The sequence below is a fragment of the Phascolarctos cinereus genome, unplaced genomic scaffold (assembly GCF_003287225.1).
Source record: "Phascolarctos cinereus isolate Bilbo 61053 unplaced genomic scaffold, phaCin_HiC Scaffold_1;HRSCAF=81, whole genome shotgun sequence".
Lineage (NCBI taxonomy): Eukaryota > Metazoa > Chordata > Mammalia > Diprotodontia > Phascolarctidae > Phascolarctos > Phascolarctos cinereus.
The window spans coordinates 282,495,567-282,521,570 of record NW_027555514.1 but is presented as its reverse complement, the minus strand read 5'-3'; the positions used below and the strand labels follow the sequence as shown (position 1 = coordinate 282,521,570).

General features: G+C 46.6%; 1 protein-coding gene across 1 annotated transcript in view; it reads left to right on the top strand.

Moving 5' to 3' along the window:
* NPTXR (neuronal pentraxin receptor) overlaps window positions 1–19,136 on the top strand; it is a 38,919-nt gene extending 19,783 nt beyond the window's left edge. The window contains 4 exon segments of the mRNA XM_020982309.2: window positions 6,597–6,822; window positions 10,897–11,144; window positions 13,147–13,326; window positions 14,570–19,136. Coding sequence (XP_020837968.1) covers window positions 6,597–6,822; window positions 10,897–11,144; window positions 13,147–13,326; window positions 14,570–14,806 — 891 coding nt within the window. The 3' untranslated portion in view covers window positions 14,807–19,136.
* Window positions 19,137–26,004: the final 6,868 nt, after the last annotated feature.

The following is a 26,004-nucleotide window of genomic DNA, read 5'->3' as shown; positions in this document are numbered from 1 at the left end:
TGGGATCCTAGCTGCAGAGCTAGAAGGGACCTCAGGGTCATCTACTCCAAACCCCCTTGTTTTATAGGGAAATGACTCCTAGAGAAAGATCAGGTGACAGGTCAGAAGGCCCTAGCCCTAGAGCTGACTGTCTAATCCAACCCACTTATTTCACAGTTGAGGAAAGAGAGTGGAAATGACTTGACCAAGGTCATATAGGGAGGTAGGATTTGCATCTGGGTCCTCTGGCCTCTGAAGCTTTCTCATGGCATTTAGATAACCCAGAAGGCTCTGCAGGTGAAATCCAAGCTCCTATAGACCCTACCCCACTGGAAGGAGAGGCTCGAGGGATGGACCTAGGCACAGAAGCAGGTTATCCCATACCCCATCCAGCTATGTTTAGAGAGGTTCAGCACCAGGATGGCTGCAAGAAGATTTTTTTTTTGGCTTCGACAGTCTTTAAAGACTATTTATTGCTAATACCTGCTACTGAGACATTGTGGCAAATTGCAAAGTGTCTTGGATTTTGGAGTCAAAGAACTTGGCTTCAAATACCATGTGATCTTAGATCTCAGTCTCCTCATTTTTATTTTTTTATTATTTTTTAAAATTTAAATATTTTTATTTTTTCCATATGCTTTTGAGTTGAAAATTTTTCTCCCTTTTCCTCCCCCCCCCCACCCTCCCCAAGATGGTGCACAATCTGATACAGGCTTTACATTTACATACCCATTAAACATATTTTCACATTAGTGAAGTTGTAAGTAAAAATTAAAACCAATAGGAGGAACCATCAGAAAGAGGAAACAAAACTCAACAGAATGTAAAAATAAGTGATAGCGATTCGACTTCCATAGTTCTTTCTTTGGATGTGGACAGCATTATCCATCCCGAGGCCTCTGGAGATGTCTTAGATCCTCATAATGCTGAGAAAGGTTCAGTTTAACAATCTTAGTCGTTGCATAACGTGGCTGTTATTGTGTACAAAGTCCTCTTGGCTCTGCTCACTTCACTCAGCATCAGACCATATAAGTCTTTCCAGGTCCTCATTTTTAAACAGAGGGTGTTGGCCCAGAAGACCATGAAGGTCCCTTTTAGCTCTGAGAACTTCTGCTTCTGGGTATTACATTCCAAGCACCAGAGAGACCCAAACAAAGCCCTGTGGGAGGTCTGAGGGAAGAGCTGCAACCAGGGAGGGACAACAAGGACTGCTTCCCCAGGGCACTGAATTTACACTGTCACTGACAGCATCTGTGGCCAATTGTCAGCACAGAAACAGTGCTCAGCACTGAGTTAGCCACGATAACTAGCTAAGCCAGAAAGTTACCTGGTGGTAGAGCTCCTTTTGGGGCTCTGTCTCACTGCTATGGGATTATGGCCCTTCTTTCAACTGAGGGTGCATCTCATTAGATTTTTATGCAACAAAAAAGGATATTAGGCAGGTCCACTAATCCAATAAAATAAAATAAATTTATATAGCTTAGAATAGTCAAATGAGAGAAGGTAGGAATCTTATCCTTGGACATAGGGGAAGAGGAAAGAGAAGAAACTTCCCCTCTCACCATTAAGAAATGGGGGAATGGGGCAGTTAAGTGGTGCAGTGGATAGAGCCCTGGAGTCAGGAGAACCTGAGTTCAAATACTGTCTCAGACCAGACACTGGATACTTACTAGCTGTGTGACCCTGGGCAAGTCACTTAACCCCAATTGCCTCGTGCAAAAAGAAGAAGAAGAAGAAGAAGAAAGAAATGGAGGAATTAGAGGAGGGATTTCTTTAATCTGATCCTTAAGCAGAAGTGTTGGAGACAAGGCATTTATTCCAGGTACTGTGCTAGGCTCTGTGGATATTAATACAAAAATGAAAGCCTCTATTTCAAGGAGCTTATAGCCTTGAACATTTTTTTCAATTAACAAGCATTCATTTTTCATCCCTCCCCTCCCATTAGAAAAGAAAAACAAAACCGTTATATAAAACATGCCTAGTCAAGCAAAACAAATCCCCTCATTGACCATGTACAAAAAAGATCTCATTCTATACCCCATGTCTGCATCAGGAGGTGGGAAGCAGACTACATTGTCTGTTCTCTGGAATACTAGTTGGACATTGCACTGACCATTGTCTTTCAAAGTTGTTGATCTTTACAATATTGCTGTTGTTAGGGAAATTGTTCTCCTGGTTCTGTTCCCTTCATTCTGCATCAGATCATATAAGTCTTCCCAAGTTTCTCTGAAACCTTCCCCTTCATCATTTCCTCCAGCACCATAGTATTCCATCACGTTCGTAACTTGTTCAGCCATTCCCCAGTTGAGGGACATCCCAGAAGTTTAAATTCTGGATAGGTAAGGCATTTATTAAGTACTTACTATGTGCCAGGCACTGTGCTAAGCACTGGGATATAGAGGCAAAAACATGGTCTCTGCTCTTACGGAGCTCGCAGTCTGGTAGGGGATAGGGAAAAAGGATAGTGAGTGAATGTACACACAAGTTCATAAAATGTACATACAGTTCATAATGCAATAGCATTAACTTGGGAAAGTATGAGCTCCCCATCTCTGGAGATGTTCAAGGAATGGCCAGATCAGTCCTTCTGTCAGGGTTACTGTAGAGAAGATTTTTGCTGCATACCTGAAGGTAGGGATTAAACCAAACAGGTTCTCAGGTCCCTTCCAACTCCAGGATTCTCCAATTTTAAGACTGCATGCCTCCAAAGTGCCTTTGAAGCAGATTTGGTTCACACAATCTTTTCCGGAATGTACCTTTTGCACAAAGGGGTGTACAGCTATACACATGAGCCAGTAGGAACCCATTTTTAAAATTAATTGCTTTCTAACATTCATTTTTAAAAGTTTTGAATTCTAAATCCTCTCCCTCCCTCTTGCCCCTCCCCCACCCATTGAAAAGGCAAGCAATATTATATCAGTTATACATGTGAAGTCATGCAAAATGTATTTCCATATTAGCCATGTTGCAGAAAGAAAAATAAAGAAAAAATTTTAAAGTCTGCTTCAGTCTGCACTCAGAGCTCAGCAGTTCTCTCTGGAAGTAGATAGGATGTTTCATCATGGATCCTTTGGAATTGTCTTCAATCAGAGCAGCTAAGTTTTCCACAGTTGATCATTGTTACAATATTGCTGTTACTTTGTACAATGCTCTGCTTACTTCACTTTGCATCAGGTCACATAAGCCTTTCCAGGTTTTTCTGAAACCACCCTGCTTGTCATTTCTGCTAGCACAGTAATATTCCATCACTCTTGTAGACCATAACTTCTTCAGCCATTCCCCAACTGAAAGGCATTCCCTTGATTTTCAATTCTTAGCCACCACAAAAAGAGCTGCTATAAATACCCTTGTACAAATAGGTCCTTTTTCTTTCTCTTTGAACTCTTTGGGATCCACCTAGTAGTGGTATTGCTGGGTCAAAGGGTCTGCACAGTTTTATAGCCCTTTGGGCAGTGTTCCAAATTGTTCAGTAGGAACCCAATGCAATCCCCACTCACAGGTATATGATACTCACATTTATAAAGTGCTCTCAGACAAGGCAGGGCACCAGTGTAAAGAGAGCCTTGGCTGTGGAATCAGAGCAGCCAGGTCATTCCTGTATGACCTTGGGTCAGTCACCGTCTCTTTGGGCCTCAGTTTCCTCATTCGTAAAATGAGAGGTATAGCTTCTGAGGTCTCTCTAGCTGTATAGCTATGATCCTAAGTCTCTTCCTCTCTCTATGCCTCAATTTCCTTCCTTCTCTGTAAAATGGGGCTGAAGAATGGGGTTGGAATAAGGGCCTTTGAGGTTCCCTCCAGGTCTAGATCCAGATTCTAAATAATCCATCATTTCCTCTCTCTCTGGGCCTCAGCTTTCTAAACTGTAACACAGTGCGGAGGTCGGCTTCTTCCATATTCAGATCTTTGATTCCATGATTATTCTTTTTTCTCCATAATATCCTTGGGAAGGAGGCAGGGGAGGGGATTTTATCACCATTTCATGGATGAGGAGAAGTGGGATGATTTGCCCAAGACATAGTAGTAAATTATGACTTAGAAAGGCAGAACCCAGGTTTGCTAACCCCTCTCCTAGACCACTTTCTAGTCTATCTCGCTGCCTCTGGGGAATGAAATGAACTCTCCACCTCCCCCAACCCCCAGCTTCATCTGCACATAGAGCCAAAGTCTGAATTCTTGACCCTCAAATGCAACGAACGATCTCAGATTTTCCATCTCGATGGAACTATGCCTAGAACTCTGTCCTTTGGGATCTAGCCTTGCCCCTGCCTGAGTGCATTTTCTTTGTTTCTTTGTTTGCATTTGTGACCACCAGCAGAGAGAGCTCTGAATTCCTCTTGAGCAAGAAGACCAAGGCAAATTTCGTTCTCTCTGCCTCAGTTTCTCCTCCCTTAGTCATGGCATCGCAAAGGGGGAAAAAGTGATCAGCCTCCCACCCTCTGTCATACAATACCATCCTCCTTCCCACCTCAAGTTCCTGATTTGGGTCTGCCTACATGGTCCCAAGGCTGGAGCTGAGACAAGAGGTTCTATCTATCGTTCTAGGCTGGGAAGACACCAGCTGGTCAGAATTACTGGAGCAGTGTCAGTTCTATTAGCCTGCTGGAAACTAGGAACAAATTGGGGACCAGAAAGTACATTGGACCCATGGGGAGTGGGGGTAGGGAAGGAAGGATGGAAAGACACAGAAAGGATTTCTTAGTCTCTGGGAAGTGTGCTGAATTATTAAGCATCCTCTTAATGATTCTGGCTGATAATGAGCCTTCTATGCCCTCAAACAGAGGTGGAAATCATGGAAGGAAGGAGAGGAGGGGAAGGGGCAGAGAGGGAAAGGGGGAGGGAGGGGAGAGAGGGAGAAAGGGAGAGGGAGAGGAACAGAGGAAGAGGGACAGAGAAGGAGAGAATGAGAGAGAGGAAGAGGATGAAGGAGATAGAGGGAGAGGATGAGAGAGAGGGAAAGGAGAGGGACAGAAAGCTTGGAAGGAAACTAGTGACTCTAAGAGATGGGGGTTAAGAAGGAAACAAATGCTAGGCACATGTAGGTTGCTGGTTCTAATCTGCCTTATTTAGGGAAGGAGGGGAAGAATCTATATAGTACAGTGGAAAAAGTACCTGGCATTAAATCCCAGCTCAGCCACAGCTTCTTTCCCTCCCTGGGTGTCAGTTTTCCCATCTGAGAAAGAAAGAAAGAGAGAGAGAGAGAGAGAGAGAGAGGAGAGAGAGAGAGAGAGAGAGAGAGAGAGAGAAGAAAGAAAGAAAGAAAGAAAGAAAGAAAGAAAGAAAGAAAGAAAGAAAGAAAGAAAGAAAGAAGGAATGGAGGAAAGGAGAAAGAAGAGAGAGGAGGAAGGAAGGAAGGAAGGAAGGAAGGAAGGGAGGGAGGGAGGGAGAGAGAAAGAAAGCAGGCTCCAGGGTGTGTCCCTACACTGACTGGAGGAGGGGGTGGGTCTCCCATCTAGCGGAGGCTCTGTGGCCACCACTGGGGAAGCTGTCCTTCCATTGCCCATAATTCAGCACATAAATGTGAGTTATAAGAACCAGAGCTCATTAGAGATGGGAAGGGTCTTCCTTGTCCAAACTCTTAGAATCTTTGTCTTCATTCTGCCTCCCCACCTCCCCACTAGTTTGAGAGGAGATGCTTGGGCAGTAGCTACCTCTGCATTAGGATGGGAGGGTTGCTGATGGAGCTTCTCAAGGATTAAACCAGTGTTTGGTGGCCCAGGGCCTGAGTTAGTACAAAAAGCCTTTGGCAAGGGGTCAGGAGACCTGGCCTCTGGACTGGACTTGGCCATCATGGACAAATCACTCTGCTTTCCAGATCTCAGTTTGCTCATTTGTAAAATGGGGGAAATCTTCCCTAAGCCATCCCACCTCACAGGAATACTTATAGAGTTTATGTGTCTGTGAAAGGAACTTGGAAAAATTAGAAGCAGAAAGATCCTGCAGTAGAAGGTGGGGTTTATAGGTATGGAATACTGCATATGTACTGTCAGACCCCATTGACACACTGGTGAGTTCTGAAAAGTTACTTTTTTCCCTCTTTCTTTTCTTTTTTTTTTAATATAAGGGACAGTTAAAGACTATAGTCAGAAATAATGATGATGTAAAATCAAAAATTATCAATAAGAGTGTTTTTAAAAGACACTGCAGTAATGCAACAGATGACATTTATGTATCATAATATAACCATAATATGTTATAATATAATAATAGCAACCTACCTCCCAGAGCTGTTGTAAGGATGAAATGATGTTAATAAGAGCTAGCACTTCTATAGTGTTGAAAGGACTTTGCAAATATCTCATTCAATCCTCACAACAACTCTGGGGAGGGGGTGCTGTTATTAACCCATTTTTCCAGTGAGCCAGTCAGAGGTGCCTTGTGCACATAGCTAGTAAATGTCTGAGGTAAGACCCAGCTCAGGACTTTCTGACTAAAGGGATAAGGCTGTAGATACTGTACCACCAGCTAAATGTAAAATGTTTTGCAAACCTGTAAAAAGTGAGTTATAATGATGATGGACGATGAAGGTAAGGATGTCAGAAGGGAGGTGGGTCAGTTCTCCAGGTGGTCCTGAGTGGGCTCCCAATGACCTTCCCTCCTCTCTTTTTCCCCCCAAACAGCAGGAGCTCCCAGTCCATGGAAACGTTTCAGCCACCACAGCCCGGCCTGTCCCAGCTCAGGACCCCCTCCATACCCAGATGGAGACCCTGGAGGCTCAGCTGCTGTCCAAGGTCATGGCCCTGGAGAAGGAGCGCTCATCTCTGAGCAGCAGCAGCCACAAGCAGCAGCAGGCAGTAGAGAAGGAGCTGAGCGCTTTGCAGGACCGGGTGGCGGAGCTGGAACATGGTGAGACCTGCAGGGAAGCTGCCAAGGACTTGGGGTGGGGGCGGGGGGGGGAATAGAGCAGCAAGTGCAGGTTCTGCCCCAGGCTGCTTGGGCTGCTGTGGGCTGGCTTGGGGATGTTTGACATCAGGAGCAAAGTAGAGCTGGTGAGGGGGAAGGGAGGCACACTCCACAAGAATGGATTGATGGTCTCTGGGGCCTCTCTGGCCTATGGTCCTATTCATTTGTTCAGTAAAGACTGAGGGAGTACCTGCCTGTTCTAGGTGCTGGGGACAGGAAAGGGAATGACTCGGTCTAGCAGAAAGGCCTCTGGGATGGAATATGAACTACAGCTTCATCTCTTATCCTCCCTGGACTCAGTTTCCCCAACTTTAAAATGGAGTTATCTAGGCAGACATATGGGAAGAGGCCAGTCTTGCTGAGGGGAAGTCTTGTGTTGAATGGTCAGTCTGTTAGTCAATAAGTATTTATTAATTGCCTATTGTGTTCCAGGCTCTGTGCTAAGCACAAAGTATGGCAAAAATCAGCCCCTGCCCTCAAGAAGCTTACATTCTAATGGGGAATTAGGGATAGAAGAGATGGGGCAAGACAGGATTAGGGCTGTGACCTTGGACAGTGCTGTTTGCCTGGGCGTAGAACACAGGAAAGGAAGGAGAGTGAAATAAGGCTAGAATGGTAGGTCGGAGCCAGACCATAGGGTTTGAATGCTAAATTAACAAGTTGTAATTTTATTCAGCAGGAAGTTGGAAGTCACTGAAGGTTTTTGAGCTCAGAGATCCAGAGTTGGAAGAGACCTATGAGACCATCTCCAAACCCCTCATTTTACAGATGAGGAAACTGAGGTCCAGGGAGGGGAAGGGACATCCCTGTGGTCATGAAGGTAGAAAACTACAGAGGGAGGATTTGAACCAGCTCCTCTTGACCACAGAGTCAGGGCTCGTTCTTGTGGATTAAATAGATTGCTTTGACAATTCTGTGGAGAGAGAGGATACCAGATTATGGATACAGCCCAGTATACTTAGGAAGCTAATGCAATGCTCCAGGTGATAAAGGCCTGGACTATAGTAATGGTGATGTGAGTGGAGAGAAGAGAGATGGAAGAAATGTTGTGTAGATAAAATGGAGATTTGGCAACTGGTGAGATAGAGAGAGAATGAGGACAGAAGTCACAGGTGACTCCAAGATTTCAAGCCTGAGTGACTTCAAGATGAGGAGTGACCTCAACAGAACAAGGGCAGGTGGGAAGACAGGGACATTTTGGGGAAAGATGAATTTACTGAGTAATGAAAAAACCAATGAATGTTGGGGACAAGAGCTAATGAAACATCCCTCCTCCATACCTACAGCAGAGAGGTAGTATACTACAGGGACAGGACAGAGTATGCGTTGTCAGGAGACAGTCTCTGCATCAGATGTTTTCCTCAGTTGGGGCTGGGGGCTGTCTCGAAGGAGGGCATGATGGGAAATGGCAGTGACATAAATACACAAGGCATCAGCAAAATGTATTTGTTTTTCAAAGGAAGGTGATGAGTTCACTTTGGGATATGTTGAGTATGAGGTGCTGGCAGGCTGTCCAGGTGGAACTGCCCAGCAGCCAGGTGGGATTTCAGGTCTGGAGCTCAGGGAAGAAGTCAGGGCTGGAACTACATGTAAGGAAGGCATCCTCATAGAGGTCATCTTTGAAGCCATGAGATTGGATGACATTGCCTGGGGAGAGGAAAGAGAAGAGGCTAGAGCAGGGGTGGGGAACCTTTGGCGTCAAGGCCACATGTGGCCTTCTAGGTCCTTGGGTGTAGCCTTTTGACTGAGTCCAAGTTTTACAGGACTTTTATTAAGGGGATTTGTTCTATGAAGTTTGGCCACACTTGAGAACCTAGAGGGCCACATGTGGCCTGAAGGTTCCCCAACCCTGGGCCAGAGTCTTGGGAGATAGATAGCCACACTCACTGGTGGGAGAAAGAAGCATCATTGAAGATGACTGAGAAGTAGTAAAAGCAGGAGAGACAAGAAGGCAAGAAGAGAGATGAATTATCCAGGAGACACTGGCCAAGTGGAAAATGATTAAGGAGGCAGAGGACTGAAAAAAGGTCATTGGGAGGCAACATGCTACAGGGAAGAGAGCTCTGAAGTCAAAGGACCCAGCTTCAAATCCTGTCTCTGATATTTACTAGCTATGTGACCTTAAACAAGTCACTTCCCTTGGCCTCATTTCCCTCCTCTGCAAAATTGGAGGTAGGGGAGTGGGTAAAACTAAGTGATGTCCAGAATCCCTTACAGCTCTAAATCCTAGGATCCTCTGTCATGAGGTCATGGAGAGAGTAGTTTCAATCAAGGAGGTAGAGCTGGGGAAGGAGAACTTTGAGGGCATAGTGGATAAAGCACTGAACTTGGAGTCAGGAAGACCTAAGTTCAAAACCCACCTTAGATAGTAGCCATGTGATTGGGCAAGCCACCTAACCTCCATGAACCTCAGTTTTCTCATTTGTCAAGGAGGTTGGATTAGATGGCTCTGAGGTCCTTTCAAGCTTTAATTTGATGATCTTCTCTGGGTCTCAGTTTCCTCATTGCTAAAGGAAGGGGTTGGGCTGAATAGCCATCCAGCTCCAGAACTAGGAGCCTGAGAGGAGGTCCCGGACCAAGGAAAGGGTTTTGGTCATCATTTTGTTTTGTCTTGGTTTTTTCCAGAGGAGTATGAGGCAGGGCGAAGACTAAGGAGACCTAGGCATATTTGTAGGCAGGCAGCAAACAGTCCTTGCTGAGGGAGAGATTTTAAATGGTGCTGGAGAAGGGGATTACTATTTGAAGGCTGGTCCTGCAGGAGTGGGAGGGAATGGGATCTGGGACACAAGTAAGAAGGGCTGGTCTTCTCAGGGTTCCTCCACCTCTTTCCCAAATGCTGGAAGAAAGGAGAAGAAGATAGAAGACAAGCAGGTTTTGGTATCTGTAGGAGGAGAGATAAAGAAGCTCATGGCAGATGGTCTGGAGCTTCTCAGTCAAGTAGGAAGGAGAACCATCCACTGAGATAGGACTTTGAGGAGGTTTGGAGCAGCTGCTGTGGGGAATGTGAGAGTGAGTCAATAAGCGAGCAGAAAACACGACTGATAACAGAATATCATTAAAAAAAACAGATCAGTAAAAGAGTTGCCATATAGCAGTGAGGACCCACTTGGGGTTGGCCAAACATGAGCTCACAGTGAATGCATCCAGCAGTTTTAATGACTTTCTCCAGTTGGGAGTGGAAGGAGAATACCCGGATGCTTGGGGTTATGTAGAGTTGGGGACCAACAAGACAGTAAAGGTTAATCAATCAATCCATAATTAAGGCCTTATTATGTGTCAGGCACTGTGCTTGGGCATGCAGAGATAAAAGTGAAAGTCTGCCCTCAAGGACCTTGCATTCTATAGAACTGATTCACTTCATTTAACATCCATTTAACATAGTAACATATAACATATACATTGGCTAATGTGGAAATATGTTTTGTATGCCTTCATATGCATAATCAATATCAAATTACTTGCCTTCTCAAGGAGGGGAGAATTTGGAATTAAAATTTTTTTAAAAAATGAATGTTAAAAATTGTTTTATGTGTAATTGGGAAATATTTAACAAAATAAATAAAAATATATTGAGAAAACATAGAATGTACAGCACTTTGCAAACTTTAAGGCATTAAGTAAATGCTAGATATTATTATCAGCTCACTAAGTGCCTCTAGAAACATTCCAGTTTCACACAGGTAGCTAGGATTCTATACATCCTAGATCTTCTGGGATTTTGACTAGACAAAACCAGTTGTGGAAGATATGAAAGGAGATTCTAGTTCAGCTGTTAGTCTTATCTGGAGATGACTCTGAAGTTCCATTCAGCTTGGGGCTCCTGGGAGTCTGGGATTGTTGGACCACAGTCTTAGAATCAGTGACTGTGGGCATCCCCAGCTCATAGACAAACTCCTTGTATCTGAGCATTTGGAAGGTGGTCAGGGTGAGTCTGCCTCTTTGTCACTTCCTCTGTGACCCACTGTCTTCTCCTCCTGACTTCTACTTGCCTCTTCTGCCCTCCTCTCTTGTTCTCAGGGGCATCAGCCTACAGCCCCCCAGATGCCTTCAAGATCAACATCCCAGTGAAGAATAATTACATGTATGCCCGTGTGCGCAGGACCCTGCCAGAGCTTTATGCCTTTACCATCTGCATGTGGCTGAAGTCCAAGTCTGGGGGGATGGGGATAGGCACACCCTTCTCCTACTCAGTGCCTGGCCAGTCCAATGAGATGGTGCTGCTGGAGGCAGGGCATGACCCCATGGAGATGCTCATCAATGACAAGGTGAGGGGCTGGGGAGTGGAATGGAGTTCAGTCAGCATTTACTAAATGCCAACTGCATACTAGGTACTGGAGATGCAAAGACAAAAGTGAGTAAGCCCTGCTGTCAAGATTTCATTCTATAGGGAAGGTATATGCACAAGTCAGTGAATACAACATCTATAGAAAGGAAATCCATAGTCATTTGGGGGTGAGGAGAGAATTAGCATCTGGGAGGATCAGAAGTTGAGTGGAGGGGATGGCACTTTGGGGGAGGCTTGAACAATGCCACGGATTCCAAGAGGCAGCAATGACGAAGGAGGGCATTCCAGGCTTGGGAGACAGCTTTTGAGGCAAGAAATGCAGCTAGGGATTGAGGAAGGAAGAGGACCTGGAAGGGTGGGGGCTGGAGGAAAGGAGCAGGGAAGAGGACTGGCTTGGAGGTTGAGGAAGGAGGGGACCAGAGGCCAGGGAAGGAGGGGGTTGGGGAGGAGAGGGACCCAGATGAGCCCAGGTAAGTTTACCACTCTAGAAGACACAAATGGGTTTCCTTACAACAGTCCTATGAGGCAGGTAGTGGCATCCCCAGCTCAAAGATGAGAAAACCAAGGCTCCAAATGTCTTTATCTGGGTCACAAAGCTAGTTAGAGTCAGAGCCAGAATTCAAAGCCAGATGTCTCCTGCCTCCAAGCTCAGAGCTCTGTTCACCATGATAAGGAAGGAAGGGACCAGAGAGTAAGGGGGTTTGGAAGGAGGAGACCATGGGAGGAGTGAGGAAAAGGTCCCCTTCTCTGCATTCACCTCCAGCCAACTACCTGGACATCTCTCATTTTACTCCTTTCTCTTTTCTCCCCCAGATCTGATGCCCATCTTAACAGAGCAGACCCTGACCCCCTTCTCTCATCTTGTCCTCAAGAAAGGATATGGGGGAGGTGGCTAACAGAGCCCCCGGTTTCTCCGGGAGTTATCACCTCCTTTGTCCCAAGAAAGGCAGGATTATTTCTTCTCCAGCAGGGTGTAGGCTGTGTGTGTGTGTGTGTGTGTGTGTGTGTGTGTGTGTGTGTGTGTGTGTGTGTGTGTGTGGTGAGGGCTGGGATAGTGTTGGGGGGGCTGGAGGAAGGCTATTTTATATTCATGCAGAGGGTGGAGTTCTCAGTGGTTAAGAAAAGGGAAGAGGGAGCAGGAAACAGGGTGCTCACGCTGTCACTCTTCATTTCCGAGGTCCCCTGACACCTCATGGAGTCTGGTTATTTAGCTTCAGACATCTGAGTCCATCCGCTCCCCTGGGGGGATCAGGGCAGGGCAGAGGATGGATTCATGCTAATTAAGCTGGGCTGATCTCTGGCCCTGGGCCTTTAACCAACAACCCTCATTTCCTTAATGCAGTAACGCTTCCAAAGCACTTTCCCCCAGACAACCTCAGAGTCCATTCAGGCCAACCTCCTCCTTTTATAGACGTGGAAACTTGGACCCAGAGAGGGCAAGGGACTTGCCCAGGGTCACACAGTTAACTTGCAACAGAGGCAATATCTGAACCCGCGTTCTCCTACTCGAAATCCATCATTCTTACCACAGCACTTAGGAGGGATGCAGTACAAGTATTACTGTTGTTCTCTGTTTACTACCTTGGGTAAATCATCAATGGAAGGAATTTTTATACTAAGAGTTTCCTATACCAATAAAACTTCCCAACCATGGCCAGCCCCTCACACAAAGTAAGTATTCATTAGATGTTTCTCAGAATCAGTTATTGATAATCAAGGAAAAAATTCCTAAAAATAAAGCTACCCTAAAGAGGAATGAATTGCCTATACAGGTAGTGAGCTCCCCATCACGGAGGCCAGATGACCACTTGTCAGGGATGTCATAGAGCAGGGCTAGTTCTGATGTGAGGAGGAATGGATGTCCTCTGACGTCCCCTTCAGCTCTGAGGTTTTCAGTGAATTACTGAAGTCAGCCAACCCCTGAGGATCAGCCACGGGCAGGAGCCTCCATTACTGGAGGGGTCTTTTGTGTCCATTCCCAGGTGGCCCAGCTACCACTGAATCTGAAGGATGGGCGTTGGCATCACATCTGCATTGCATGGACCACGAGGGATGGCCTGTGGTCAGCCTACCAGGATGGCCAGCTGCGTGGATCCAGTGATAACCTGGCTGCCTGGCATCCCATTAAACCCCATGGGGTCATCATCCTGGGGCAGGAACAGGTGAGGAGGGCTTAGGTCCTGGGAAATGCAGGGGAGGGAAGGAAGGATAGAAAGAGGGGAGGAAGAAGGGGAGGAAAAAGGGAGAAAGGAAGGAAAGAGAAAGGGAGGGAAGAAGGGAGGGAGGGGAGGAGAGAAGGGAGGGAGAGAGAAAGGAAGGAGGAAGGGAGGGAAGGAAGAAATGAGGAAAGAGGGAAGGAGGGAGAAAGGGAGGCAGGGGAGGGAGAAAGGGAGGGAGGGGAGGGAGGAAGGAAGGAGGGGAGGAAGGAAGAGAGGAAAGAGGGAGGGAAGAAGGGAAGGAGGAGAGGAAGGAAGAAGAGGACGGAGGATGGAAGGAGGAAAGGAGGAAAGAAGGAGGGAGGAAGAAAGAGAGAAAAGGGATGGAGGAAGAAAGGGAAGGAGGGAGGAAGGGAGGGAGGAAAGAAAGAGGGGAGGGAAGGAGGGAGGAAAGAAGGAAAGGTGGGAGGGGAAGAAGGGAGGAAGGGAAGGATGAAGGAAGGGAGGGAGGGAGAAAAGAAAAAGGGAAGGAGGGAGGGCAGAAGGAAGGAAAAGGGGAAGGGGAGGAGGGAAAGAGAGGAGAAAAGGAGAGGCCTTCCTAGAGGAAGGAGCAGCAGGGGCTAAGCCTTGGAAACCTCTGCATTATTAAAATAATAAATAATGGTGGTGACAATTCTTCCAAAGCTAAGCCACCCTTCTAAGGTTTTCCAAAGTACTCTGACTTATTAGCTTGCTTGATCTACACACCATTTTTTGTGGAGATAAAGATGTCAGAGTTCAGACATCTTAGAACATGCAGTGTCAGAGCAGAAAGGACTCTTAGACCAGGCAATGTCAGAGCTGGGAGGAGCTCAGAACAGGGAATGTCAGAGATAAAAGAGGGTATAGTTATTTATATACATACACACACACACACACACAGACAGACATGGAGGGGGGTGAGGGAGAGAGAGAGGGAGGGAGAGAGAGAAAGAGAGAGAGAGAGAGAGAGAGAGGTTATATACAGCCTTGTTTTACAGAAGAGAAAAGTAAGACAGTCTGGGAGGGGGTCATTTCCCTATGTTCATAAAATGAAACCCAGGTCTCCAGGTTTCTGACTTGGGGCCCTTCCCACAAACTCCTGCTGCCCACTTTAGACAGGCTGGCACCAGGGACAGTGTTGTATTAACTGAATTTGCATCTGTCTCTCTCCTCCCTTACCCTGTTTCTTCCCTTCCTTTCTTCCTTCCCCTCTTGGTCCTCCGACCAGGACACACTGGGCGGCCGGTTTGACGCCACCCAGGCTTTTGTGGGTGAGATTGCCCAGTTCAGCCTGTGGGATCACATCCTGACGCCGGCCCAGATCCTGGGCATTGCCAACTGCACCTCCCCCCTGTTGGGCAACATCATCCCCTGGGATGACAAGTTGGTGGAGGCTTTTGGGGGTGCGGCCAAGATGCCTTTTGACTCCTGCAAGAGCAAGGCCAAGGCCAAGGCCAAGGTGTGAGGCCTGGAGGAGGGCCCGTAGCCCCAGCCTCCCCCTCCTCCTTCCTAGGCCATTCCCCAGAGGAGCACAAGGCGGGCAGCATCCCTTCCCTTCACCCCACCCCCAGCCCTCCTTCACCCATCCCTGCTTCCCTCCCTCTCCCTCCTCCACTCTACCACGTTCTCCAGGTAATGAGGACAGACATCTGGTGATCCTCAGCAGCTGTGGCTTGTTCTGTCAAACGTAGGGTGAGTCCTGGGGAAATGGGGGCAGGAGGAGGGGCAATTAAAAAGCATGGCAATGCCTAGTGCCAGGCCCACTCATCCTGGGCATGTCTCTAACTATCTCCACCTTAACAACTGACCAGAAAAGGGAACTTAGAGTCCATCTACTCCAAGCCCCTCTCTTTTTACACATGGGGAAACTGAGGTACAGAACATTTAAGTGACTTGCTTGAGCTCTCACCACTCTAACAAAAGCAGAGATGTAGAGATGGAAGGGACCTTAGTGCCAGCGATTGGGATCTCTTCATTTTACAGATGTGGAAACTGAGGCCCAAACAGTTTAATGACTTACTCAAGTTCATCCCTCTGACAAAATCATGCATCCTAAGATCATAGGGTCAGCTAGATGGCTTAGTGGACAGAGCACTGGACCTGGAGTCAGGAAGACCTGAGTTCAAAATTGACCTCAGATACTTACTGTGTGACCCTGGGCAAGTCACCTAACCCTGTTTTCCTCAGTTTCTTTATCTGTAAAATGGGGGCACACTGGAAAAGGGAATGGCAAACCGCTCCAGTGTCTTTGCCAAGAAAACCCCAAATGGGGATCACAGAGAGTCAGATGTGGCTGAAATGATTGAGCAGCAGCAGGGCCAGAGATTCAGATCTAGGAGTGACTTTGACATCTGGTCCAGGACAGATGGAATCTGTGGCCCAGAGAGGTTAAATTACTGCCCACATAGCAAATGGCAATGTCAGAATTTGAACCCAAGTCCTCCCTGACTCCATATCCAGTTGCCTCTCCTATAGTACCACACTGCCCTCCTCCTCTGGTCCTCCATGCATTTATCCTCACCCCTATCACAAGGCATCAGATGGAGTCCAGGGATCACCAGATGTGGGGTGCAGGGGGATGCTGCCCCAAGCACTGGAGGGCCCATCCCCACTCCTCACTCTGTTCCCAACGAGCTCGTTCCCATGAGCTCCCCTGAGCACTGCCAACAGATGCAGCCTCCCACTGGACCTAGCGTTTATAGGAACAGGCCATCGGTGCATCAGCGTCCAGGGATTTTATGTAACCTTGGCCAATCCCTTTTCCTTCTAGCCCCATCCTGGGCAGATTTGCCTTCTCACCAGATCGTAACTCTAAAGGATTTCAAACATCACTCAGCCAGGGTGTCAGGACTTGGGGTAGTGCAGATCTGTGTTCCCTTCATAGTGCCCCTGAAATCACATAAGCAAGCATTTATCTATACCATCTCTGACTCATCTATGAATCATCCTTCAATCTCCTAAGCTACCATGCATCTCAGGCTGTCACATAGAGGGCCCTGGACCAGACAGAGGTCAAAGGCAGGGTGCTGTGATTCAGGTCCATAACCTACACCAGCCAAGATCCCCAGGGATGTCTGAGCAGGGCCTCGTGTCTATCAGGCCATCTTATGGGAAGTCCATCTCGAGTCAAAGAGGGGATGGGCATTTGCTTCATGGTAGGCTTGAAGAGATTTTTTTGCCACATTCCTTCAGTTAAATAACCAAGATGTAAGCTGCTTCAGGCCTTAGACCATCTATCTGTCTATCGATCTATCTATCGATCTATCTATCATAAGTATTAAGTGCCTAGTAGGTGCCAGGCATTGGGGATATGAATACAAAAAGTGGATGAAATCCTCCCTCATTTTACATAGCAGGAAACTGGGGCCCAGGAGGAGAAAGCTACATTACCAAGGATGTACTAGGCACAGGGTGATCCTCCTTTGAGGCCAAATACTCTATAAAACAGAGTGGGCATTGGCTCTCCATTTTTTAGCACCTGGGGTTCTGAGGAATCTTGAAATGCACACAAGAAAGAAGAGGAACCAGTAGGTCTAGCATTGGTTGGGTCATTCTGAGGAATGCAGGGCATTTGTCATTCTGTTGATCAGTTGGCACGAGCTTGGGGAGGTTGCCATTATCATCAGCATCTCTCTTGACAAAGCGATCTAAGAACATTTGAGAAGGGGGAGGATGCTTTCAGCTGGTAGCATCGGGGAAAGCTTCATGTAGGAGGTGGTACCTGAGAAAACCTTTGAAAGAAACGAGGGATTTGGAAGAAAGAGCAAAGATTAAGAGGAAATTCATTGCCAGCTACAGGGTCACAGCCTTGTGTGGATACATGGAGATGGAACATGGCCTGTCTGATTTGGAGAATCAATCTCTCCAACTCCAGTCTGGCTGGAATGTAGAGTACATGAAAGGAAATTGTGTGAAATAAAACCAGAAGGGTAGATGGGAGACGGACCATGGAGAGCCAAGGCTGTCTGGCTAAGTAGTTTATATTTTATTGTGTGAGCAATTAGGAAGCACAATGTTTTTGAGCTAAGGAGTAACATGGGCAGACCCAAGCTATAGGAAGATTATTTGAGCAGCTGTAAGAAGGATGAACTTAAGGTGGTGATAACCACCTGAAAACCCACTGTGGAAGAAGAGGGACACCAGAGGGGTGATGCCATAGTTCTGAATCATCACAGCCACTGGATATGCAAGATGACAGGGAACTAGGCTGAGTGAGTCACATTCAATTCAGTCCCATAAAGGCCTATTAGGTACCTGCCATGTATAGTGCACAGTACTAGGTGTTGTTGGGAGTCCTGCCCTCATGGAGTTTATAATCTAATAGAGAAATGAGACTCACAGTTAACTGTAATGCAAAATATCAGCTAAGTGCAACAGAAAGGGACAAAATAAAGTGCTGTAGCTGGCATTTGGGTTGGGTCTCAGAAGACGGTTAGGAATTCAATGGATTTAGACGGGGAAATAGGAAATTTCAGACATGAAGAGTATTACCATATATAAGAAATGGAGAGCTGTCCAAATTGGCAAAGCATAGAGTATGTGAAGGAGGGTAGCATGAGATTAGGATGGAAAGGTTTGGTGGTACCAGGTGGCATAGAATTTTAAATGCCAGGCAAAGGAGTTTCAACTGCACTCAGTGGACAATAAGACTGTTCCCCCATTGGTTGGTTATTAATATCTCCCCAGTTATTGGCTCAGCTTTTGCCCATGTAGGTATGCTGGTTTGTGTTACAAAATTGTGGTCCATAATGTTTCCTAAAGTCATGGAATCCACTATGGCAAACATACAGAAGTTACTTAAGTTAATAGGAAAGAGTGCCAGCTTTTTCGTGTAACCACCAGGAGTGGTTGGTGACATCCTTGTCTTGTGGCTCCTCAAAGTCCTGTTTCTTTACTTGGATGAAATCTGCTAGATCATTCAATGCTGGATTGGGAGCTTGGAGACGAGATGTAGACCATGGGGCAAGAGAACAATACACTAGGAAGCATTCTCAAGTCTGTTTAAGCAAGAGGCCATAAGTCCCCATTAAATGGAAATGCATTTCTGAGCCAAAGACAAGAGATATTTAAGGCTTTAAATTTCACCAATGGCTTTACATAGATAAACACATTTGTTCCTCACAGCCACCCTGGGAGGTACATACTATGGATATTATTAACTCCATTTTACAGATGAGGAAACTGAGGCTTACAGCATTTTAAGGGATTTGACTATGGTCAAGGAATTTGAACAGAGACAGAGAGGTGGGGGAGAAGGAGAGGGAAAGAGAGGGAGGAGGAAGAGAGAGAGAGAGAGAGAGAGAGAGAGAGAGAGAGAGAGAGAGAGAGAGAGAGAGAGAGAGAGAAACTCATTTCTCTCTTGACTCCAAATCCAGCAGCACTAAGTAAGCTCTGTGAAAGATATTTCAACCTTCATAGATGAGGAGGCAGGAAGAATCCTTGGGGCTGTAGTCCACCCAGTCTATCATAATCTGGGGTGACTGATCCAAGATTCCAGAATTTTGTTGACATGACAGTCTGTGATGACAGGGGTGATTGGGATGTGTATTTAAGGGTATGATAAGAAACATCAATCCAGAGGTGCTGAACAACAGCAGGTGCATTATGAAGACCTGAAGGCACAGTGGTGGTGGTGATGGTGATGGTGATGGTGATGGTGATGGTGATGGTGATGGTGATGGTGGTGGTGGTGATGGTGATGGTGGTGGTGATGGTGATGGTGATGATGGTGGTGATGGTGGTGGTGATGGTGATGTGGTGGTGGTGGTGGTTGTAATGGTGATGGTGGTGGTGGTGGTGGTGGTGATGGTGGTGGTGGTGGTGGTGGTGATGGTGGTGGTGGTGGTGGTGGTGGTGATGGTGGTGATGGTGGTGGTGATGGTGGTGGTGGTGGTGGTGGTGATGGTGGTGGTGGTGTTGGTGGTGGTGATGGTGGTGATGGTGGTGGTGATGGTGGTGGTGGTGGTGATGGTGGTGGTGATGGTGGTGGTGGTGGTCGTGGTGGTGGTGATGGTGGAGTTACTCAAACTGATCATGTTGTTAATAATGCATTTTTCCAGCCATCTTGAAGTTTTAGCTTAGCAAACCCTCTGGCTGCTTAGAAATGTTCCAGAGGCCAATGGCAGGAGATCCTACTTGTGGATGCTCATTTACACCCTGGTAGTCAGTATATTACCATAACTTACCCACTTCATCTTTTTCATTTCAAGTGTTCTATCAGACTTCTCAGGCAGGTCAGAGATGGGGCTCTTTTTCCCTGGTGCTCAGGCCCCATGAGGCAGCATACTATTGAGTTCATTTCAAGAGATACAGATGGCCGGCATCTTCCTGGATATGGGGAATTTCTAGCCCTTGAACTAGCATTAATGGGTTTCTATATTCTATAATTTGGTCAGAACCAGCTTTAAAGAACTCAGTTGGGAATCCAGTCTACTGCTGCATAGCTTATCAGAGCAAAGCAAGAACAAGTTATAGGAGCAGGTGGTCACAGAGGTCAGGGCAGGCAATGGTGGTATAGAAAATGGTGGTGGTCAGAGAAAACAAGAGCAAACCTGAAAAAATTCTACATTTTCTGTTTTTATATTGCCTTCATTTCCCAATATATCCTTCTTCCTCCCCTATCCAGAGATCCTCTTGTAACAAAGAATTGAAAGGTGTAAAATAGTATGGCCAAACCACCACAGAAACCAAGTCTGACAGTATATGCAATGTTCTATACCCATAGTCCCCCACCACCATTTCTACAAAGAAGACGCACCTTCTCATTTCTCTCCAGAGACAAGGGGCAGAACACTTGGGGGTTTTGTTTGTTTGTTTGTTTTGTCTTTACAAAGCACACAAAGTCTGAATTTGAAGATTAGATGAGACATAGATTCTACCTTCATAAAACCTACAGTCTTAGAGCACAAAGATCTATCAGACACTAGAGGTAGGACTTAGCTTAGGGCAGATGTTGGGAGTTGTCAGAGTCAAAAGAGGAGGCTTCAAAGTGGACAGAGGCTTAAGGTCTGGCTATAAGACAGAGAACCCTGGTCTCTGTGGCCAGGGCACTTCAGGCAGAGGCTGTCTGGTCAGTACCCTGGATAGCTCCCTGAGGGGCAGTGGCTCTTTCTAAGGCTAAAATCTACTCTATCTTCTCTGCCCCAGGCCAACCCTGTTGGTTCTGTACTTGTGTTGAAGGGATCTCAGCCTCATTTGCCAGTCTTCATCACTACGCCATGGGAGGATCCATCCATTCATTCATCCAACATTAATTAAATTCCTGCTATATGCAGTATGCTGTGCTGAGTGTAGGGGGAGGTCTGAAGATAAGATGTGATCCTTGTATTCAAGGAGGATAGAATCTAGAAGGTGGGAAATATGCATGCAAATAACTCTTAATGCAAAATAAACTATGTGACCTGTAATAAGGGAGGCATCACCAAGTTATGGAGGGCAGAAACCACTTTTTGTTTTGGCTTTGTAGCCCTTGTGTCCTGCACACAGCAGGGACTTCATAAATGCTTGTTGGATGGGGTTGAATAAGGTGCTAGTAGCATTCGTCAGAGATGGTATCTGAGCTGGGCCTTGTAGGGTGGAGGGGATTTCAACAAATGAAAACTGGGGTGATGGAATGGTATTCTAGGCAGGGGAAACTGTATGAGCAAAGGTATGTAGGAAGTGTAAGGTGAGCTTTTAGGCTGGTAAATCATCTGGCCTGGCATGAGTAAGGGGAAGTAGTGTGAGGTAAAGATATAAAGATAAGTTAGAACTAGACTGTAAAGAACCTTAAATTCCCAATTAGAATCTTGGAGGGGCCAGGGACCTCCAAGGATCTAGCCTTGTGGTCTCACTTGGGGCTGGCCCCTCAAGGGAATCCAGCAAGCTGGGTGGGGAACTTCTTCCTTTGCCTTACCAAAGGGGAAACTAAGGCCAAAAAAGTTAAATCACCTGAGGTCCAACAGTGAGTCGGGGCTGGATCAGGGCTCACACTCAAAGTTTCTGCTTCCCTGGCCAGTTTCCTTTCATACACATGAAGCTGCCTGGCCCTTGGGGCTTTGGATGAACAATGATCTTAAGAAACCAGAGTGCCTATCAACAGGAAAATATTTATTTCTAGTATAACCCCAAACCTTGGCACCCACTGCTTAACAAGAGAAACTGAGGCATTGATGGGGAGGAACACATAATGCAGGTGAAATGACTGAACCAGGGATGCTGTCACATAGGAACACCTTCTGAGGGGCTGACTGTACGTTGACTCATCACAAGTTGCATTACAAAGACTAGCCTTCTTTACTGTTAGTCTCCCCATCTCTTGACCTCCTCCAGTCTTATCTCCTTTCTGGCCCCCAGCCAGAGACCTGACACTGCCATATTCTTCTCCTGTAGGAGTCGTTATTGTTCCAAGGCCCCCAGGCTCCTTGAGCACATTTGAATTTCGAGAGCAGAGAACATTCCTTTCCTCCTTTCTCCACCACCTGATTGCAGCCACCCTCCCCAAGAACCCAGTGACGCTGTGGTCGTTATTCAGCCAGAACCAGCAGAGGTCTCGGTTGCCCTGGTAATGGCTGATGGCGTCAGTAAGAGCTCTGGGTCAAGAGCTCTATCAATAATGCCATGTCATGTTGCCGTGGTGACAGCAGAATTCGGAACTTCAGTGTCTAGAGTATGGGGTTTTTTTCTCCTCTCCCTTCTTTAGAGATAAAGCCTTTGTGGCAATCACATAGGGAAGAGGAGTGTCTAGGGGTGACATCTCAGAACTGTCATGTGTGCCATTGGCCATAACCAGTTAAATCAACTTATGCTCAAGGCTTTGGTCTTGTTACCAAGACAACCCGTCAGGGAGTGCCTAGTCCTCACCCCTCTTGGCAGAGTCCCCAGCTGCTGTTGCAGTCTCCCAGAGAAGGAAGGAAAAGAAACCAAGAGAAATTTAAAATCTGAGGTAGGTCAAGGTTAGGGCCTTGGCTTGTGTCTCCATCTTTCTCAATGTCTCCATCTGTGCCTTTCTGTCCAGGAAGGTGAGTTCTCTGAGGATATCGGTTCCTCAACCCCCTGCCCAGGGAGGGCTCGGTTACCATTACTGCTTAGGGTAGCCAGAGCTACTCCCTTTCATACTCTTAGCACAGTGGAAGGAAGAATGGATTTGGAGTGAAGGACCTGGGTTCAAATCCCACCTTTGCTATTTACTACCTGTGTGAGTCAACTGATCCCTCTGAACCTTGGTTTCCCCATTTGTAAAATTAAAGGGTTTGGGCTACACGAAGAATGTCATCTCCTGGAGGGCAAAAGTGTGTAATTTTTAACTTTGTCTCTCAGGTGCCTGGCCACATAACAGGTACTTGCTAAATGATTATTGAATTAGGATTTCTTCCCAATCTCATTTGGGATCGCAATGCTCCTTCCAAATCCAAATCCTATTTGTCCCCAAACTTTCCTTCTCTTTCTGTGTCCTTCTAGGGCACAGAAGACAGGGAAGGGGGTTATTTCCTTGGAAATGCTACAGCAGCCCAACCACCCATCAATCCACAAGTGATTATAAAGTGCCTACTGTGCACCGGGTACTGAGAAGACACACAAAAGGAAGCCAATGCCTGCCCTCGGAGAGCTTACATTCTATAAGAGTGGAAAGGGGCTTGGACACTCCCAGCTCAAAGATCCTTTTGACTGGAGTTAGATGAAAGGGTGGGGTTATAGTCTGAAAGTGAATGGTTGGGATTATTTATGTGGTATGGTTTCTGTTCCTATGCATCCCCACCATGGGCTTGAAGCAAGAAAGAAGGAAGTAGGATTGGGTGCATACCCATTCTGGGAAAAAAAACTAAAAAGTGGGGTGGCTTATTAGAAATCAGCCTCCTCATGCTTCCCAACAGTATGGGATACAGGAAGGTGTCAGGCAGTGGGATGGTTCAATCTAAGGTTGGCCCTATGAGGAGACTTGAAGGAAATGGAATGGTCTCAGACCCTTCCAGAAAGAAAAGGGACTGGTCCTGCCCCATCACTAGGACTGTTCCCCAATCCAAGCCCATTTTCCTCTACATTTTCCCCCTCCATCTCCTCTGAGACCCCCACATTCTCAAGTCTTCTGTCACGACAGCATGAGGGCTTCTCTCCCTGTGGGGTCTTGTGTCATGGGCAAGCAGGTATGTGACCAACTTGATGGGCCCTGCCTTGATCTCTGGGAAGCTCAGGGTCAGGTTGGCCAAGGATCTACATTTCCACCTTCTCTGTGAGGTATAGGCCCCCAAGGTGGGACTGGGGAGATAAGGGAAGGCTTTTATCTTCAACAATCACACTTGTCCTCCTCCAAACCTGCCCCAGTTGATGTCCCAATGCTCTCTCCATGTCCTGCCCCCTCCCTATCTGCTGCCCTCTGGCTCCTCTCAAATCCTACCCCCCTTCCTTGAGTGTGACTCTACTCACCCCACCCTGAGGCACCCCCACTGGGAGGTGTCTGACACAGGCACCACCTGAGGGACTTGGCCCGTCAGACAATTGTGTTTGAGCTGTGCAACACTGTGATCCTCGTGACCATCACTGAGACCACACTTGGCTCCTCCAAGCTGCTCTTTCTTCCTCTCCTTCCCCACCCCCTCCCACTGCCCCATTTTGTACATCTGTGACATGAGCCACAACATGTGTGTGTGCGCGTGCGTGTGAGCTATGCCATATTTATTAACATGTGGTTCTTTTTTTTTTTTTGGTAAATCTGATTGTTGACAATAAACGTGATGTTTACTTCCTGCCTCTTCTTTCCAGGGGCTGGGGCTTGGAGGGTGGGCTGCCTCTCAGGACAGAGGCAGAGTAGGAAAATGCTCTACTCACCTGCCTGCGCTGGCACCTCCTATCCCTTCTCTCAGGTCTATAACCCCCACAGTCCAACCAACTTCACTAACAACAACCCTTTATCAAACACCTACTATGTCCAATGCCCCAGGCTCCAAGCTGGAAATAGAAAGATGAAGAGGATCACCAAAAAGTATTTATTTAGCACCTGCTATGTGCCACATGCTGGAGATACAAAGGCAAAAAATAAAATAGCCCCTGCCCTCAAGGAGCTTACATTCTATTGAAAGAGAGGATATGTATACATAGAGGGATAGGGACAGGACCTGTGGTTTCATTGGTATAAAGAACTCTTGAGTGAGGAAATCTACCAATGTAGGTCATCACCCCCTCTACATCTTATAGCCTTAGAACAGGAGGTGGTCTATGGATAAATTTCATGGGGTTTGTAAATGTGGATGGGGTGGGGGGGGCAGGAATCACACCTTTCTTTTCATTAACCTGTAACTGGCACTTTTTATTTCCTTCAATTGCTTAAAAATATTCTGAGAAGAATTAGTCTAAGATTTCTACAGACTACCAAAGTGGTCTCTCTCCTCCCCTCTCCTCTCCTCTCATTCTCTTCTTCTTCTTCTTCTTCTTCTTCTTCTTCTTCTTCTTCTTCTTCTTCTTCTTCTTTTCTCTCTCTCTCTCTCTCTCTCTCTCTCTCTCTCTCTCTCTCTCTCTCACACACACACACACACACACACAAACACACACAACCCTGTCTTAGTTACCCTAAAGCAAAGAACACCCAGCATCACCCAGCTTGGACAGTTCAGAGGGAAGATCTGAATCTCCATCTTCCTGGTTTCAAGGTTGGCTTTCTAGCAATCACACCCTATGCCCCACTGTCTCTACTAGATCCAAGTATATATACTAAGTCATTACAGGGTGAAAGGGGAGGAGAAAGAGCATCAGGGAGGATTGGAAAAGACTTCATATACTTAACCCAGTCACTACCTTCAAGAAGCTTCCAGTCTGTACAGCTATTGTCAGCACCAAGAGTTGAATCCAAGTCTTCTGACTCCAGTTTTCCCCAGCCTTTCCACTACAGCCGGCTGCATGGTCCTGGCCATCACGGACTTTACAATCTAGTTAGGGTGGTAAGATGTGTGCACAATGGACAGTCCTTCAGGATAAAAGGGAACTCCAAGGCCAGCACTCTACCATTATGCCACCTAGTGGCCACCCAGTATAAACAATATTACTCCCATGTAACAGATGAGGAAATTGAGGCACTCTATAGTGGGAAAGTGACTTGCCCGAAGTCAGAAAGGAAGGCAATGGGACAGCCAGAATGTGAAATGTAATTCAAAGTGATCTGGGCATTGGGAAGATTCATCATAAGCACCATCTAAAGGCAATGTGGAGCTCTTCTTTCCTAATTCCTCCCACCAGGTCAGACCATAACAGCAGCCCATCACCCTCACCATGCCATGATGGCTACCAAGCTCATACTAGACTGAGAGAAGACTCTGGGACCATCTGGAAATACTTGTAAAAGAATCATTAAGATTCTCCCTCTTATGGTTCAAGCTCCCCATCAGCCTTTGTATGAAGCTCCACCCCCTTACTACCCCAACAATCTAGACAAAAAAGACAATCTCTGCCTCCCCTCTTTCCCCCTTCTCCTCCTCTCCCTCTCTCTTTTTTTCTCTCCTCTCTTCTCTCTCTCTTCTCTCTCTCTCTGCTCTTCTTCTCTCTCTCTCTCTCTCTCTCTCTCTCTCTCTCTCTCTCCCCCCTTTATCTTTCTCCTCTCCTCTCTCCCTCTCTTTTTTCTCTTCTCTCTTTTTCTTCTTCTGCTTCTTCTTCTTTCTTCTATCTTTCTCTCCCTCCCTCCCTCCCCTATACCAACAT